Here is an 18689-nt window from a genome sequence, read left to right on the forward strand (position 1 = left end):
AAACATTCCTTCAATACTGAAACAAAGAGCATCTGGATCATTTTGTCTTTTTGTCTGAGACAATGTCTCAAACTACTGTGCTGTCTCTATCAGGAGTTCACTAATTACTAAAGCTACTTGTTATTACATGTATCTAATTACTACTATCAGTAAGTCCAGAATATAGACCCACTTCAAAAGAATGACCCTAACAACTATCACTTCTACCCACAACAGATTATGATGTATTAAGAAAAAAAACCCACTACAAGATTAGACAAGAAAAAAAAAAAAGATAACTTGATCAATTTTCAGATTGTTCTGAAAGAACTACAAAAATAATAGATAACTGGAAATCATAATAGAAGCTTTAAAGTTCGACATCTGACAGTATCACAAAAATCTTACTTGAAAAGTCTTGGACAAAAAATTAAACATGCTGAATGAAGGCAGGCAAGTGGTAATGAAAAAGCAGGGAGAGCTAGGAAGGAACTGAAATAATATAATTTAGGTATGGTTTTATTGTGGCATACTCCAAAAACAAGGGTGATCACACTGAATGACCTTGTCAGAAAGTGTCATGCTGCAAAATGACACAAATGTTCACAGAAAATGACAGCTCTGAGAAACAGATGTATAAATAAACTACTATGCTTAAAACAATGTAAGCTGATCTTGGCATGCAGAAAAATTATATTTAGTGTATTTCAAGAAACTTGTTTATTAGGAATAGAATCATGGAATACTGAGGAGTGAGAACTACTGGTACAAGGCTCTGGCAGAGGAAAGGCAGAGCACATTTGACCATAGCACTTAGGTCAGTTTTAGTATTAGAAGATCCACAATAGAGCACAGAAACAGCATAGAAGTGTTTGTCAAAACCAGGTTCCACTTCCAGCTGGGAAAATGGCAGACAAACTGGAAGGGGCTTAAGAAAATTAAAAACTCCAGAATGATGGAAAGACTGAACTTGAAGGGAGGAAAAAAAAACACATGCCAGTTGCACAAATACATGAGATGGGGGAAAGAACTCATGAGGTTTGCAAAAACACGTGGGTTAATAAAGAAACCAAAACTCGCTGAGCACCAACAGTATTTAGTCTCTTTAGTCCATTTCAGTAACATCACAGGCACATACACAGTGCTCTCTTTGCATTAGGAGTAAAGCACATTTAAACAGAGAGGCTGAGAGATCCTATCTGATAGCTCCACTGAATCTATTTCATCTCCCCAAATGGTTTAACTACCAAATTACACAGTGACACAACAGTGAAGGCTCCAATACTATTTTAATTTTAAATCATGCCTCGAACATTTGTATTTCTCAGAGGAAAAAACCCAAACGCAACTGTATTTATTAGAAATACAACATCTTATGCCTGGATTCCACTTAGAAGCTGAATTCCTGTGAAAAGTTACCATAAGACTTAAGCTATTAGAATTCACAAAATATTTCCTCCACATTCTTTTTTTTTATTATTAGTTAAATGCAGCTAAAATATAAAACATGTTTTAAATCAAAGTTTATTGAATATGTCATTGTGCATAATAACCAGACTTTTTGCTACACGTGAAGAAGGGTTTAAAAATAGCAGAACTTGCAGCTGTCTGAAAATTCCGTGTCCAATAGCCTTAAGTCATAACTTCTCTCAACTTGAGGTTTGGAACAGTGCTGTAAAAATTTTGCACGTGTGGTATCTGAAGGGAGAAGAGTGATAGAGACCTTTTGGGCTTTTACATCTTGGGATTTTCTAGCTCGTATAAAGCTCACTGCACTTTCAAGTTGGAAATTCCTCTGAAAACAGAGTGCAACCTACACCTTTCTGCAGTGATTTGTAAAATATTACAATTAAAACACTGATGTTAAAATTCAGTGTGTAAGTCTGAACGAATATGATCACTGAATTTCCATTAAGCAGCAAATCAGATATGATAAGTAGGGTGAAAAAACTACAGCTGTGTTTTTGGAAAACACCTAATCTCATCTGATTGAGTTTTAAGAGGGAAGAGGAAAACATCTAATTTTCCAGGATATCTAAAAGATCAATGAAGAGGAAAAAATAGTGGAACATAAATTTGCTGAAAAACTGGCTCATTAACAGACTCCTAACACTGACCAAATCCCTTGTGTTGCAGGGAGAAACAACAACATCTGCAAACCCATTTAAACCGAGTGGTGTCCCTGGGTCCCAAATTCTTGCTCAGCTAGCAGCCCTTTAACATGGCACTCCACTTGGACTGATGTATTCTGCTTCTCAGCAGAGATTCCTGCTCTTCCTTAGGTGAAAGGAAGAGCAGAAAGGAAAAATCAGCAATAAATGTGGGTGTAGCCTCTGAATAATTCCAACCAGACATCCTTATATGCACTACTGTAACAAGTTTGTGGGAAGAGCTTGGCTCTTTCCAAGGCATCACCTCCTGTCACCCAGCATCACCACCACGTCCTTGCCACCCCAAATTGATCAGGGTGCAACTGGGGACAGACTGGTGCTGTGCTCTTCCCAGAGCTGCAACAGGAATGGCACTGACACTGCCCTGATGTCTCTGGCTCAACTCCACCGTGTGGATTAGTGCTTTGGTTATTTTCCTTTCCCCCAAACTCTAGCACCTGCTACAGCCCTTTTGTGGCTCCACTGTGGTGTCTCTTTTTTTTTTTAACTCCCAAGGACTGCCAGGAGCAAACCCCTGGACCTTGTGCTCCAAACTGTGACACACATATCACACACTAAGCTCCTGCTCTTCAATAGGGATCACTGCAGAGGAACTACTAATACCACCTCCAAGAAGATACACCATGAGTGTAGTTATCTCATCTCCACTGCTCAGACCATCCTGAAACGTTTAATTTTCCTTGCATGTGCTCATCTGGCTCCTCTCGGCTTCTCTCCTGAAGTTTCCACTCTGACAGCAAGCAATCCCTCCCCCTGGATATATGCTCCTTTGGTTTCTTTTTGAGTGCTAGTAAGCAATTTCAAGCAAACTTAGAAATTAATATATTTAATTAGTTTTAATTAAAATGCATTAAACATTAATCTTTTAGTACTGTTACATTTTAAAAAATGGCTAACATTTTATTAATTGCATACATATAATAATAATTTAAAATATCCCACTTGTGCAATGCATTTTATAGCCACATAACACAGCAATATAAGATGCTATATAGACTCAGACTAGGGAAAGCCTAGATTTTTCATCTGTATTATTTCCTTTGCTGTATGTAACCAGATTATGTTGTTGTTATTTAAAGAACACATATTTTGCTGTAAATGAGACATGAACATAAAAGGCAAAATAAAAACTGGAGAGAAATTACTCGGGTTTTGCAGAATAAAAGTTGCAGCTTTAATACAGCACAGTGAAGGTAGGTAGGTAGCTCAATACAGAGAGCCAACATTAAAGAAATACAAATTCCTAATTAGTATAGCAATAATATGTTCTCCAATAGAAGTGTGAGGGAAAAAATCTTGAAAATCTCCACTTACATCTCTAAGTTTCCTTACACATCAGAAGGTGTGATGGCAGGACAGCTCAGGTGCCTCACACTGCAGCAGGAGGCAATGAGGCTGAATATTCCTCTGGATTTTTGCCAAATGTCATTCTTTGTCAGCCCCGTGGTAATTAGGAATCTGTCTCTTTGCATGGGGAAGCAAGACTTCTCCTTGCAGATTGTTTCTTACAGAGACTGAACTGCCTTAGATATGTTCATGTACCATGTACCTCTGACCAGGAAAGGTTCCAGGTTTAACAAAGCTTTGGCTCATTAAAATGACAAGGTTACAGCTCCTTCCTAATGCCACAGAAAGGAATGACCTGCCCTTTACAGACAGAATGGCACTAATGCAGCTGTTCAAAAAGCAACCCCGACCCCTGCAGGATGCTGGGACAACAAATGCAGGGAAGGAAAGAAAGTCATCTGATTCTGAAGAATAGTGTTTAGGTGTTACCTGATCACTGTTGTGTTCTCCCCCTGTTAATTTGATACTAAGTGGACATGACTTATTGGGATCTCTCCCTCTGGAGCTCACTTGTTCCCTCATCTCACTTGTCCTTTCAGAAAAGATTATCTGGGAAAACCAAATTTACACCAATTAAGCCAGCAAAGAAACTGCAAAACTGGACATGGAGAGACTCTAACTCCGAGGAGTCTAAACTGCAGTCAGCTTGAGACAAGCAAAAAAGCCAGCAGATTTTTAATCCACATCTAAGCTTTTCCTCAGAAAACCAGTATCCAGAGTCTTCCCCTTGAGATATTACCAGTATATTTCATCTTTTCCAAATGGCATTAAAAGGTAATAACAGCTTAATGCAAAGATGTGCTGCACTGAGAAACGGATCTAAGACAATGAGGCTGTAGAAGAAAGCCCCTCTACCACTTAACAATAGAGAGTGAGAACATTTTCATTTATTTTCACTTAAAAAGGAAGCCAGAATCCTGTGAGTGCATTGATAGGAGTGATGTGCACACACTTCTTTGCCTTGAACTAAGGAAAAAGGAGCTGGTTCTTTCAGATGGAGTGGCAGCGCACAGAAGTCTTCAGCTCTGCCTCCCTTTGCTCCTGATAAAAGCTTGGAGCAATGAACTCTCAGGAGATTAGCACACACACACACACGCCAGCTCCAAAAACTTTAGGCAGCATACATGTTCCTTTGAGTCTTGTACATGTGTTGTGTATAATGTACTCTTTTTGATATTAAAAAGTTGCTAAGTTGTTCTCAAGCTGGAAAGGGTTTTCCATTTAGATAAGGCCAAAGTTACTGCACAGCACAAGCACATGTGTAACACTGGAGTCTGAGAGCAGCACAAGTGTTGGCTGTTCCACCAGGGGCTGATAAGAACGATTCCATTTTATACAAATCCTACTGGAAGTTATTTAAACCAAACATGTATTCTTCTGGTGGCACTGCCAGCATCACCTCCCCACATCCCACACCCTTCTTTCACAGCAGATTGTAACCACTTGTCCTATCCTTCTGCTTGGCTCTTTGCATTTAATCACTCTATATAAGTCCACACCTTTTCTATACATTGGTTGCTAACAATATCACAAGGATATTACTCTCTATATTATGCACAGAATCAGCCCTTATATACATGAGAAAGAAAGAAAATTATTGAGGTTGAAAAAAATATTTCTAATTGTCACAGTTTCTTCACTGCCTTGACAGCATCTTTGGAACAAACACCAGGATAGGCTCTACTTCCTGTTGTGAAAGAGTGCAATAACCCTGCACTTATTTATCATCATTTACACACACACAGGTCTAACACCAAGCTAGAATACACGTGCACTGCTGGATTTACCCTGGAAAAAATAAACTTGCTGGATGCTTTCATTGAAAGGGACTGCCTTTAGCACAACATCCCTTCAATTGCTCCTTGAACACAAGAATTGTGGTAGGAGGATGTGGCGGCTACTTGGCGGCAGAGAACAGCCCAGAGCTGTTTCTCCTCCATGAATTTGAAACTGCTTGGGGCATTTAGGTTGGCAGAACTCTATAACCCAACTGGAACCACGCCAGCAGGGTTCACATGCTGCTCTTGAAAAGTGAGCCACCGAGGCTTTAATCACCACAAGTGGCAAGGACTTAATTTTTCATCTCATTTGAAATATGCCAGGCTTGACAGCAGACTGAGCCTCTTACAAAAAGTGCCATCTATTAATCAACACTGTTTCCTGCTTCACTGGATTGCCTTGGATGTCTCCTGTTAGGAGTCTTGCAGCAGCCCTGCTTGGCTTAGCCTGTGACTTAGGAAAATCTTAGCCCACAATGGCAGGGCACAGGAGACATCCCACAGACATGGTGTATGGATCACTGATACTGCAAAACTCAACCTCCAATTTCATCTGACATTCTTCACTTTCCACACCAGTGGGAATATTTTGCCTTTGTTCCGGGCAGCAGGGCTAGATTTTAGGACCACAGTTGTACCCAGGCATCTCATCTATGTGACACTTCACCAGGGGATCTAGGAGATGTGATGGGAGCTCACCTCAACAGAGATGGCCCAAGCATACCTGCAAGGAGCTCATGTGAGCTCATGTCAGAAGAAATATCTGTGTGAAGGAAAAACTCCCTAAATAGCTGTGCTCCTTGTAAAATGGAGGTTTTGAGGAAGTTCAGTGTTTCAGCCTGAATCACTGGAAATTTTAAACAGATACTAAGCATAAGCTGTATGTACTCTGTGAAAATCAGCTCATCTAAGGGAATTTGTTTGCAATACCAACATTAAGATACTCATTGCTTTTTAATTCACACAAAGGTTACTTTCCCCAAGAATCCTAAAAAAATACTGAATTGTGTCAATATATGCAATATTGTGATAAACCCTTCCCATGCTGGAGTTTATAAGTGTGACTGAACTACACAGCAACACCATGACAATAAAATTCCACCTTGTTTTTTCAGCTCATCACAACCAGTATGATTTAATATCATGGTTTTAAGGACTTTGTAAAGAAAAGTTAAGGTCTGATGCTATGGGAGGAATAACAGATGGCTAAATCCCACCAAAATCCAAAAAGATTTTCCCTTGTAATTCTAAAGCTTCTTAAAATCCCCCCCAAAATATCCAAACTTAAGATGCCTGTCGAGGATGTTCTATTTAACTGTACCATTTACATTAGAAGACCCCAAAGAATATACGCACATGTTTTGATTATGCTGAAAATATTTCCAGGATATTTTATACACACCCAAATAAAAAGCAACTGAATGCAAACTTTGCTGTTCTGAACATGTAAAGCCTGTAATAGAGAAAATTAAAACTGTATGGTAAAAAATCACCGGTATTCTTTAAAACAGCAAAAGAAACAAGTTATTTATGAAAGATTACAGATGAGCTGCTAGCTCCAGCAGTATTGTGATTTAAAATACTCAGAGCAGAGAGAATGCCTGGTGAGTGACTGTGTTAAAAAGTTTCCCATGCAAAACCAAACGCATCCTTGTTTCATATTTAATTTGCAATAGGATCCCCAGCAGCTGAGCTGTGAGAGCTCTCCCGGCTGGTGCCTTGCTGCCTGCTGAGACGGGCTCCACACGAAGGTAGCACACAATCGAAGCCTAAATCCTCAGAGCTGCACCTCAGCTCCCTTTAAAGGTAATCTGAACACACTGGACTCCAAAGGAAATGAGAAGTGAGTTTCTCTCCCTTCCTATGGCACCGTGACTTCCTGTGTTTTAGCGATTGGTCAAGAACTATTATTCCCTCCAAGCTGTGACTGTCAGACGTAATTAGTGTTGTCCGAATACAAGCACAAAATATTTGTTTAAATAAGCCTGGAACCAAAGTCCCACATGCACAGAAACCCAGAGAAACGTGGAGAAACTCAGAGAATATTAAGAGTCAAATATGCTGTGCCTGAACGAACATGCTGCTCTAAATATTTAGAAATGCAAAGTTCATTTGCTGAGATGAATATCCATAAAAATCTATGCAAGATAAGGGGTATTAAAATTATTCACTCTCCAGTTCAGGATGGATTATTTGGCCAATCTGTTAAGCTGTACTGCTCAGACACCCAGAATCTGTACCATCCTCCTCCCCTCAGGGAAAAGAGCTCATAACGTTTGAAGAAAAGTATGCTCCATCCCAACTGTAGGAATACACATGAAACACAGAGTCTTCCTTTAACACAACCCTTTGGAATGGGAAAGCAGCAGACATCAACAGTGAGAATGCAGAGGGCAAACAAGTTCACCAAAGAAAATAAATTAAGCAGAATGTTGCAGATTGTAAAGTGGCCAGAAGAAAGGCCATTTAAGTTGTTATCAACTTCTTTCAAACACACACACGCAGAGCTGAACTTCAGTTTATCTCTCCATATAAAATACCACCCCTGGCAGCATGGCGTCATCACTTATAACCATCACCGAAAAATTAATCGCAAACCAAGTCAGAGAAATTTGTGACTTGCTGTGTTACCACCTGAAGACCCACTGTTTTCCAGCCTTGGGCTAAGTACAAGCCAGATCCAGCCCTGCTCAAGTCTAACACTGCTCCTCAAAAACACAGGTATGCTATGGTAGGCTTTGCTTAACCAACCCAAACAATGCACATTTATACACAATGTGTACACAGGGTTACATTTTACCCAGTCACACTGTTCAAAGAAACAGAATCCCAACTAGAGAAATACAGAAAAAATACTGTCTCGTCAAGTCATCAGAAAACCATTAATGTTTCTAATGAGAGCAATTACAAAAATGAAAGATTCTGAAAAAACACAGCTAAAGATGAACTTTAATTATCCAAGCATCTGGCTGCATGAACCAGGGTCATGTCTCCAAATGCCTTTGCATTTGAACTCTCCCTGTTATCCATCCAACTTTGCATTTCTTCAAGTCTTGCAGCATTTACTGAAATGAGTACCTACACAGAGAAATGAGCTATCCTTCCTAATCACTTACCCAGTAATTGGCATTCTCTTTAGCTGAGAGCTGGAGAAACCAGGAGCATGTACCAAAGGTGAAGACTGGAAGAAGATATCTCTAAGGTCTCTCCCAGCCTTAATTCTAAGAAGACACTGAAGTCAAGAGCTGTATGGTAAAGTTAAAGTGCTTATCTGTGTGCAGCAAAAGACAAATAATTCAAATGAGCTTTCTTAGTCATAATTCCGAAACTTAGAAGGCAGAATTCCTTAGTCTTAGCCTGGACTGTACCATATGCAGAAGCTTATAATGAGTCATTCCCCTGATTAATGCAAGAGAGATACAGGGTCCTGTAATCCACTCGTGATCTTTGTCTAGACAGTGTTTTTTCTGATGCTGAGATCAAGGTTAGGCTCAGCTATGCTTGAAAATGTGCACAAAACACCAAATAGTATCTATTCCCAAACAGCTCCAAGCATGGATATTTTTCGCAGGAGGAAAGAAACATTTTAGGCACCTCAGAGGGATTAAACTGAGAGAAGTTACTCTGCAAGCAACAGGTCTCTGGGCAGCTGTGTTATTCAGAACAACTACCTGGAGGGCCAGCTCCTGAATTCCAGGTGTGAACCATTCCCCGTGTCCATGGAAATGCCACAGTTGCTAATAAGTAGCAGGAGAATGCTGGCATTGCTTAAGGCCACATGTCTCAAAATCAGACACATGTAGGAGGTCTCAACCAACTTCTATATCCTAGTACAAAATTAAAGCTTGCTTGGGCTGAGACATTTCTCCAGAAGTTTGGCATAAATTCCCATGCAGGGAGGTAGCAATCAAATTTATGGCTTCACTCCCAGTAGCTAAAATTATTTTTATTTGGTTTTTAAGTGCCAGGAATTGTTAGCAATAACTAACATGCTTATTACGTTAAAGCATCCTTGGTGGCAGAAGTCAGAGAAAGAAAGAAAAGCATTTGATTAAAGAAAAATAGGAAACATTCCTGCATGAAGTAAAAACACTGAAATATAATAAAGTTACACTGTCAGCCCTTAAAATAGGCCAGTTAAAATAGGCCAGTCTTTTATCCTGCTCTAGCAATCAGGCAGACTTTCCATTTCCCAATCTCTTCCCTCAAGTCCCCAGAAATACTCAGGGCAGTTAGGGAAAGTCTGAAAGACCCAAGAACAGCAACACCCAGCTATCAGATGATAACCTAATTTGAAACTTATGCTTCCAAAGGCACAAAGGTGTCTGATGATCCAGCTGAAAGAAAATCCTCGAGCATAGCTGCAGTAGACAGTGCAGGAAGCAACACAGGCACTAAACAAAGTCACACATTGTCAGAAAAGGGAAAAAACTGATCTGACGTGACGAGTCAAGACAAGTGACAAAAGTTTTGCTGAAAAGGGATCAGTAGGAAATTAAAATCATGACAGCATTTCTGTTCAAAATACACAAGACAATAGAATCCTTTTATCACAAAGTCCCATTTTCTCCTCCAGTTTTATTCGAACCAAAATTGCAATTTGCACATCACAATGCAGTGAAAGGATCCATGACTTTCATTCCCCTTCCATGTAAATAATTTACTGCAAAAGGCTGGCTTTTATCAGCCAACTTCTGTGTTTTGCAGTTTTTTATTTTTGAGTCCTTAAGAATCACTAACTTGTAAGTTATCTAAACAGGTCTGAAAAACAGAAAAATCTTTCTGAGAAGGTTTTAAAAGGATGATATCCCCTTGAAGTCACATTAGTTTCATTTCAATTGCTATATGCAGCAAATAAAACTAGATAGCTTAAGAAGCTAAACCAATAAATTTTCACAATGCTGAAATTTTATACTTAGTTTTACTAACTCCTTGCTATTACTTTAAAAAAAAAAAAACAACAGAAGCAGCATCTTTATAAAATTTATTTTCTGATTTGCTTCTTCATGTACAGCCAGATTCCACCTGGTTTATTTATTTTGAACGATAAAACATTTAAAAGACCCAAGCAAACAAAACCATGAAAATTAATCACAAGCCTCTCCTACAATTAAAATAAAACATTTTTAATCCAGGTTCTCAATTTCCCACCTCCAGCTGCCATTAAGTTTCTTAAGAAATAGCAAGAGTTTTGGTATTTTTTTTCCGAAAGACATGAATTATTAGAAGTTAGGTATTAGTCTCCCAGACGATATAAAATAATGCATGTCTCTGTCTCCACAATCTACAGATCCCAGCTAGGTGAGTTCCTGCCACATATAGTTTTACTACAGCATTTATTACATTAAGTTTTTCTCTCCAAGTGCTGCAAATTAAAGAAGCTCTCCTGTGAAAATATCTATTTAACTCCACATAAAAAAAAAACAAACTTAATTAAATCCTTTCTTGCAGGATTTCACTGGAAATTATGCTTTTGATTATGATATAACTTCTTAAGAAAAGGTAGAGATACACTTGTCCTCCAAACTACAGCTTTATCAGCATGCCTTCCAGAAAAATTATTTTTCTGTCTAATGGCACGATTTAAACCAGGCACATTTTCTGTACACTTTTTTTTTTGTTCCTGTCTCGTATTTTCCTTTTTTCCTTTGAAACCTGCCTCTCCTATTGGCTCCTTCCCAATGCCTTTCTTCTGGCTGCATCTCAAGCTTGGCTGCTTTTTCTCATTTTGTCTGTTTCTCCTGTTGCTCTTTCCTTGCTGGCCTGCTGCAGACGTGAGGATCCCTCTTAACAAAAGCAATCAGAGTCTGATTCTCAGCACTGCACACACAGGTAAAGGATGCCTGTGAGTATCAGAAACCAGGTACAGTGGGTAGCCAGGAGAAAACACACTCTGGCAGGGCTTTAACTCTTCAGACTGCTTGAATACACAGTAGCCGTTTGTTGTGGAGTGGTGGTTTCCTAACCAACTATACTGGAAAAGCTCTGTTGAACAGATCATTGCTGCTTTAAAATCATTGCTGCAGCTGCTAGAATGAGGGAGAATTAGTGTGTGGGTTAAAACTAGAGCTGGGGAAAGGCAGAAAGGTTGAAAAATGACAACAGCAAGACCAGTGTTACCAAAATAGCAAAATGGATACCCCAGGATCCCTTTAAAAGCCTATCACATTCTGATTTACAAAGAGGGATTTGCTTTGTTTAACCCTTGGAGAAACCAGAGATTGAAATCACCCCGGTCTGAGATCCATGACTTGCTACATTCCATTCTGGACCACAGCCACAGAAAGCACTGCCACCCTGACAGGACAGTGACAAATTTTAAGTTCTGATCTATTTCCCATTCGAGCTCGACACTAATGCTTTTTGTCACCCTAATGCTTATTGCTTTATACAATTACAATTTCAGCACTGACACAAAAATGTGTTCTTTTGATTAGCACCTTACTTCACCAGAACCTCCAGCTCTCATAAATTAAAACGAGATTTGCAACAGCTACCACAGCATGAAAAAACTAGAGATGTACTGAGATGAGCTGCAACTTGACAGCTGGGTTTCCACACTTCCAGGTGGCTGGAACCATCAGGTTTTGGTAGGTAACAGGTCCTAACATCACATCAGCAGCACAGAGGGGAAAAGGCAGGACTGTAAGAAGATCAGCAATTTCATGCTTTGATCTGACAGGGAAATAAAATGCTCTGACAGAAAAGGCTACAAATAAATCTGAATTTGTAAACTGTGCCAAGAACTTGTCCTGACTCAATGATCAGAAATACAATACCAATGCTTGAGCACACATCACCAGGAATGAAAGACAACAAAATTTAATGCCTGTGAAAAATTACATTTGTTCCCAGATTGTTTTCAAGGGAAAGGAGCTGAACCTCTAGGAGTGGGAGTGAAGTGGTATGAAGCAGAGGATAGAAAAAACCGCAGCTGGAACTGCAGACAAAGTATGACTCTCTAAAAGCTACTCTTCTCCCCATATAATACCTAAACTAGTGAGAAGAGACTCTCATGTCTTTCCCCTCATATTCGGCTGACATGCACCGAAACAATTTGAGTATAAGAGAGGAACAAGGGTTTAATGCAAGTATCACGGACTATGAACAGCATTATACACACAAAACCAGTGTGTATTCTTCAGTTTTCCAGACAGAGAAGCAGGGATGGACTGCCTGTGACTTCAAAAAGTCACAAAAAGAGAGCAGTTGATGTAAAGTGGTTATTTAAAAAAAAAAAAAAATATTATTTCTTTAAATGAAGTGGTAACAAGAGGCAGCAAACACAGGTAGAGATTAATTCCAGGAAGCTTAAAAATAAGGATATGGTGGCACATGCAGGATTCACACTTCACTTTTTTTTGTTTTAATCATGGAGAGAATGGTACATCATGTTCTTACAACATCAGGACTCAGGCCTCCCAACATAATCACAAAATGTAATAGTGATTATTATTAGCTGTGGAGAAGTATCTGGGCTTTCTCAGCTGGCCTAGTTTCAGAACATACAGTTTTGCTTCAAATGCAATCAACAAATTCTATGAAGTTGATTTATTATTGCAAAAATGTATGTTCTCTTGCATTAAAGCACAAGAAATAAAGCATGACCATCATGTTTTGTAACTAATTCATTTTTTCTCCCTTTTTAATCAGTTTTACAAGTTTACCATGACATTTTAGTGACAACAGTGCTAAAGTAACTCAAAAACAAAAAGGAGACTAATTAAAAATAGGCAGACAGCGAACATCATGATACATTGGCATAAAATTATCCCTTCAGTGTCCTTTGTAAAAATACTGCTAAAAACCCAACATTTTCCATGGCAATACTGAGTCAGATTGCTTTATAATATATAGAATTATATATGCAGATCCTCACAGCTCAAGCATTTGGTTAGAGCTTATATTCCATATTTAAGGCAAGAAAACATTTTCTGCTTTCTCGGAACAAAACTTGTATGACTGAACCAAACTTCTGGCTGACACAAATTACAGATCTTGAAAACTTATTTGTTTTCCTCCCTTTCCCCAGTAACTTCAGGAGTCAGAGCTCTTTCAGAATTTCTTATGGCTGAGTACAATTAAAGAGATGGCTCCTCTCAGGATGGAGGGGCTTTCTGCCCTTATGGATTCTCTGACAATGATAAGTAAGACATCCCTCGAGCTGCTGGGCAGCCTCTGCAGAGCCTGAGCCACCACCAGTTCTGGAGTAAGTGGAAATAAGAAGTCGGTTACATGTGCAGAACTAAAAGACTTTTGGGAAGGAGGGCAGCAACACCTACTGGTCGTGGTGCAGACTGAACACTGCTTTGGTTTGGTTTCTAAATTAACAGTACTGAAAAAAGAAGTTTTCTTACTAAAACTCATGGCTACATTACTGCTAAAATATATCAGCACTTGTAATTTCGGACCCCAACAGTAAATAAATATTCATAACTGAGCTGAACTCTAGGTTTTGATATAAAACAGGACATAAGGAGTCTTGCTGACAATTCCTCAAAGTCACAGAAAGATTTACATCACACACCCTAATGTGCACAAAGCCTTCTATTTCTAATCATTGCCTATTCAAAGCAACTCAAATATTATGGATTGAACAATCTGAGCAGCCTCATTTTTTTTCTACACTATAAAATATTGCAAAGTATTTAAATGGCTTCTGCAAGTCTTCATATTTTTACCATGCATTCCTTTGATCTCCAAAAGTAAGTTTTTCTTCCAAATTTTACTTGGAATAACATAGAACAAAACATATACAGCAGTTTTCCACATCAGTGATACAGCAGTGATCCACATCATCCCTTTCAAAAACAAACCACAGAGCACAAACACCATTTTCAGAAAACATTTAATTCAAAATTAAAATGTCCTCAACTGTAAATATTTTTAACCAACTATAACAAATCTGCATTCAGCAACTGTATTTAATGTCTCCTTTGAATTTCCATTGAAAAAATACTCATTTTTACAAGCTGTGTGCATCTATAGGTCCTCTGATACACTACCCTTAGGCATCAGAAGTTTTCCTGGTTCTCATCCAACTTTGGAAATAATATCTTCTTGTTTCAGGTGTTAAAAGGATTCATACATTATTTATAAGGACCACTAAAATCTAACTCCTGGATCTAACTTGCAAGAGAAAGAGTATAAAAAGTTACATATAGAAAAAAAAAGAAAAAGCAGAACTGTCCCCATTTCAATTTTTAGCCTTTGTATTATGTTGCATATTGTCAGGCTGAGGCTGTAACTCTCCTCTCTGCCTCTCCAAGCCCAGATATTTGTCTGCAGCTGCTTTAAGCCTCACTGGATTTGACATTTCTTGCATATTTTAATGTATGATTTTCCAAGGAAAAAAGCCCAAAACAACTGCAACACTGCTGGGCAACTTGTTACACTTCAAAGATGCCAGATTTTTCAGACAGAATGGTGTTTGTTTGCCTCCTGAAAAACCAGGCTAAAGAAGTAGCCAGAACAGCAGAGCTAAAATCCCCATTCACTTCTCAAAGTCTTCTTCCTTGTACTCTTCTTTTATATACGGTGTCTATACATATGATTTTACATTTTGTTTGCCTCCTCCTGGTTTGAGAGAGTTCACTGTTAGATTTTTAAAGCAACCCTTTTAACAAACTTCACAAGGGTGAGACTTTAGGATCTCCTTACCAATTTAAGAAAGCATTTCTGTTTTGAACAGCAATTCCATTTCCTGGGTTGTATTAAGGCAAGAAACACTGAAATGCTATTGATCAATAAAATACTACTAAAGGAAACAGAAAATTAAAGTCTACAGAACCTCTGAAATACCAGGATGAGTAAGTCCTCACCTTGTAACTGGAATGAGCATATTTGTTCAGAACACACCAAACCCAGTACCTGTTCCTCAGATACCTCTTCCTGACCACAATTTCACTTGCTCCAACTGGAGTACACAGCAACTGCATCCTTTAGCTGACCATGATGTAAGAAAGCCTAAACACACACTTCCTACAGCTTGCTGTAGGGCACGGGAATATTGCCCCATGCCACACTTGTAGCTGCACAGCAATGGATTTCTTTGCCCAACAAGGTGATGTTGCTTATGTTCATCCTTACACTGGGCAAAGTTTTTACCCCTATTTCAACAGGCAGACTTTGAGACCTTAGTTCTTAAAAAAGGAGCAATACGCACAATAGATATCCTTTCTGTCCCCACAAAATTCTGAGTATCTTGTGCAGGTTGCACCAGCTCATTACACTAATTTGGAAAATTAAGTTCTTCTGTCTGGGATTTTTAGACCCACAACCTTACTTATTTCCACACAAAGTACAGTTGTGTGCTGTTCACCATTCAAAGGACAAGTCAGACTAGGTCACATTTCTCAAAGGTTTATCTTATTAGCAATCAAGTCTGTCATATAGCTGAAAAATGGAGAAAACAAGTATGCTTTTTCCACTGCCACAGTTAAAATTCTCAGGCTAATTGCATCTCGCAGCACTTGTACAGTCAGTTTCACTGTTTCCTCAACCTTTACCTCTACGGGATAAGAAAGGGAAGGAGCAGCAGGAACAGTGATAATGAAACCCTAACCAACATTAGCAAAGAGAATTAAAAGCCAGTACAATGCTTCTAAAATATTCTTACTTCCATATTTTAAAGATGAATTCATTTCAATTAGAAAATGAGGGGTTTTGGTTTGGTTAGGTTTTTTGGTGAAATTTGCAAGAAGAAACAGCTATCAGGAGCAGGAAATGCTCTGCCAGTCTCACCAGCCTTCCTGCTTTTACCTTTACCAAATTACAGAAGCTCTTGCAGGATGCATAAGGGAGACTAACACATAAAAGGTAATACAAAGCATTCATTCCTATTGTCATCTGAAAACTTAAGAATTTAGAATGCATTATTGAAATATGGGGTAACATGGTAAATTTTTGATACAAGTTAATCTGGAAGGAAAGTAAAAACAGTGGAGAACAAACCTGCCACAGCACTGCTACCTGTTTTGCAACCCTGCTTGGATAACACCTCACAGGTGTTCTCTTCTGGCCTTTCCAAGCCACTGCCACAGGGCAGCACAGCTTGAGCTGCTGGGGGATGCCCACAAATACCCAAACACACTAAAACTGAAAGCAAAGGATTGATTTCGCACCTTCTTGAGAGGAGACAATCGGTGGCAGGTAATCAGGGATGTACTCCTTCCTCTCTTCTGCATCCTTACTTCCCAGCTGGGGGAACTGGAGGACATTGTTCTTGCTGACAGGGAACGAAGGGATTTGATGTGCAAAAGTGACAGGTTCAATATTGTGTATGTAATCTTCCAGCTCATGCAGGTTAACCCCCATAAGCTTGAAGGCATCGCCTACGTCATCCAAAATTGGATCTGTACGGCCATCTGGAACAAAAGAAAACAAGAGAAGAACAATATTTTCACAGAAATCCAGGTTAAAAATTTGACCCAAAGATGCTTCGAGATTACAGTCCCCCAGCTCACCACCAGTAAGAGAGATGGATTTACTGCCCCACAGCTCTACCAGATTTACTTTCAGAACTGCACTCCAGGAAGCAATTCAAGCCCAAACGAGGAAGCAACAACAGGCAGCTTTACCTGGCAACAGTCAATTAACACCACACGACCCCCGTATGCAGAAAGTGCTCTTTATTGGTATGGAACAGATCGAACATTACTTCTCAACCTAGAAGAGGAACAATTTCATTTTTTTGAACTCACTGTAGTTTACAGAGACAAAAGAAAAAAAAAAGTCTCTTGACAGAAAAGAACCTTCACGAAGTATCATTCCGCCAGATGAAATCTTCATATACTACATAGTATACTTCATAGCTACACCTCCTGGATAAAAAAGAGGAATATTAAATAGTGGTCTGATGAGGACAGAATATTTTATGCTATATTCACGGGCTGATTTCCTGGTGTGCAACTGAAGTTTGATTCTACAGCAAAAAATCTTACTTTATTCACAAAAAGCACAGTGAAACCTCACTGGCCAGGTAGTAGGGATCTTTATTTAATAGGATCTCCAAGAAAACAGTGCAACAGAGGATGCAATTTGTGCTATATAATTAATTTGGCTCAAAGCTTTAAATTACACTTGCTGTAGTCCAAGTACCTCAGTTTCCCTGACTTGACAGAGGAAAAATCCCTTGAAAGGCCTCTAGAGGGAGAACTGGGCACCTGGCTTCGGCAGCCAAGGCACCACTTTGAGTCTCTTCCTGACTTTTCTTAACAACAATAGCCCAAAAACAATGCTGTAAACCCCAAACATGATTTTTAAGTCAATAAAATGATATACTAAATTATTACAATTCTGTAGAATTGGCTTAAGAAGATATTACATCCCTATATGATGATAAGCTGTGATTTACTTTAAGAAGCAATTATGGAAAAGCAGCCCGTGCTTACTGAAGGAACACGATGGCTATTGTGGAGCCCTGGCTCCAGAGAATGGGGGGATGCTCTTTTGTCTGTCCTTTAACCTAATCTCTTCTTGGTTTATCTTGAAGCTGAGGCAGCTGAGTGGGCTGGTTCTCAAATCACTGCATGAATTCCACCCCCCAGCCAAGTCAAGCCTGCAGGTATGTTTAGAAAGTGAGAATTTTGTTCTAGAATTTCCCTTCTTAAGTCTTGCTGTGAAGATAAGGATAATATGGAGATTATGGGGTTGATTCTCATCTCTCCAACACTGGCCTCTTGTGTGACTCCGGGCAAGTCTCACTTGTGTTTTAATCCTTTCCACAGCTAAAAGGGAGATCAAACCAAGTTACTGCCAGCTGTAGCCTCCTGTATTTAGAACATGAACTCTGCAGGGTGAGAAGCACCTCGGAGTTTGTGTTTGTGTAATACCTGTGTGTTTGTATAAGTGCAATACCAGTTTGCTCTGCAAACTCCAGACTTGCACATAATTACATGAGGGTATCACCATTCCAAAGTAGTTATGAGATCATTATACTTACTAGGGGTGAAAAAAGTGTGTTTTATGCTTACAAAATTAAATTCAAAGATAACTGACACCACTAAGAAATTTTGTGCTGTTGCTTTTAGTTGCTTTTCAGGCTATGAAGGTACCTGTGAACTCACTTAAGAGTTTTCTAAGGTATCAAGACATAACAGGTACAAGTTTGACAGGTGAAAAGAAAAACTTGCGGAAAACTTTTCAAAGATCTTTTCCTAGATCTGCACACGAACTTTTTAACCTCCAGAAAAGTGTGCTGACATGATTAGCAAGTGATAAATGCTAAAAAGGGAATTCTTTCTACAAGTGCTTTATAAGAACATGTGTCAGAGAAGCAGCTACTAAGTGTAACTGAAGCATGGAAATATTTAGCAACTGCATAATGAAACAAAAAATTATGTGTATTGGAAAGTGGATTCAAAAGGTGACCCAAAAAACCCCAAAAAAGATTCAATTTTTCCACAGCTTTGAC

General features: G+C 39.0%; 1 protein-coding gene across 1 annotated transcript in view; it reads right to left on the reverse strand.

Annotated features, from left to right (window-relative positions):
* Positions 1-18689, reverse strand: part of TAF3 (TATA-box binding protein associated factor 3) — a 113604-nt gene that overhangs the window by 87040 nt on the left and 7875 nt on the right. The window contains exon 2 of the mRNA XM_062491716.1: positions 16399-16641. Within this exon, the coding sequence (XP_062347700.1) occupies positions 16399-16641 (243 nt within the window). The remainder of the gene's footprint in view (positions 1-16398; positions 16642-18689) is intronic.

Source organism: Cinclus cinclus, chromosome 4, assembly GCF_963662255.1.
Source record: "Cinclus cinclus chromosome 4, bCinCin1.1, whole genome shotgun sequence".
In the NCBI taxonomy this organism is placed as follows: domain Eukaryota; kingdom Metazoa; phylum Chordata; class Aves; order Passeriformes; family Cinclidae; genus Cinclus; species Cinclus cinclus.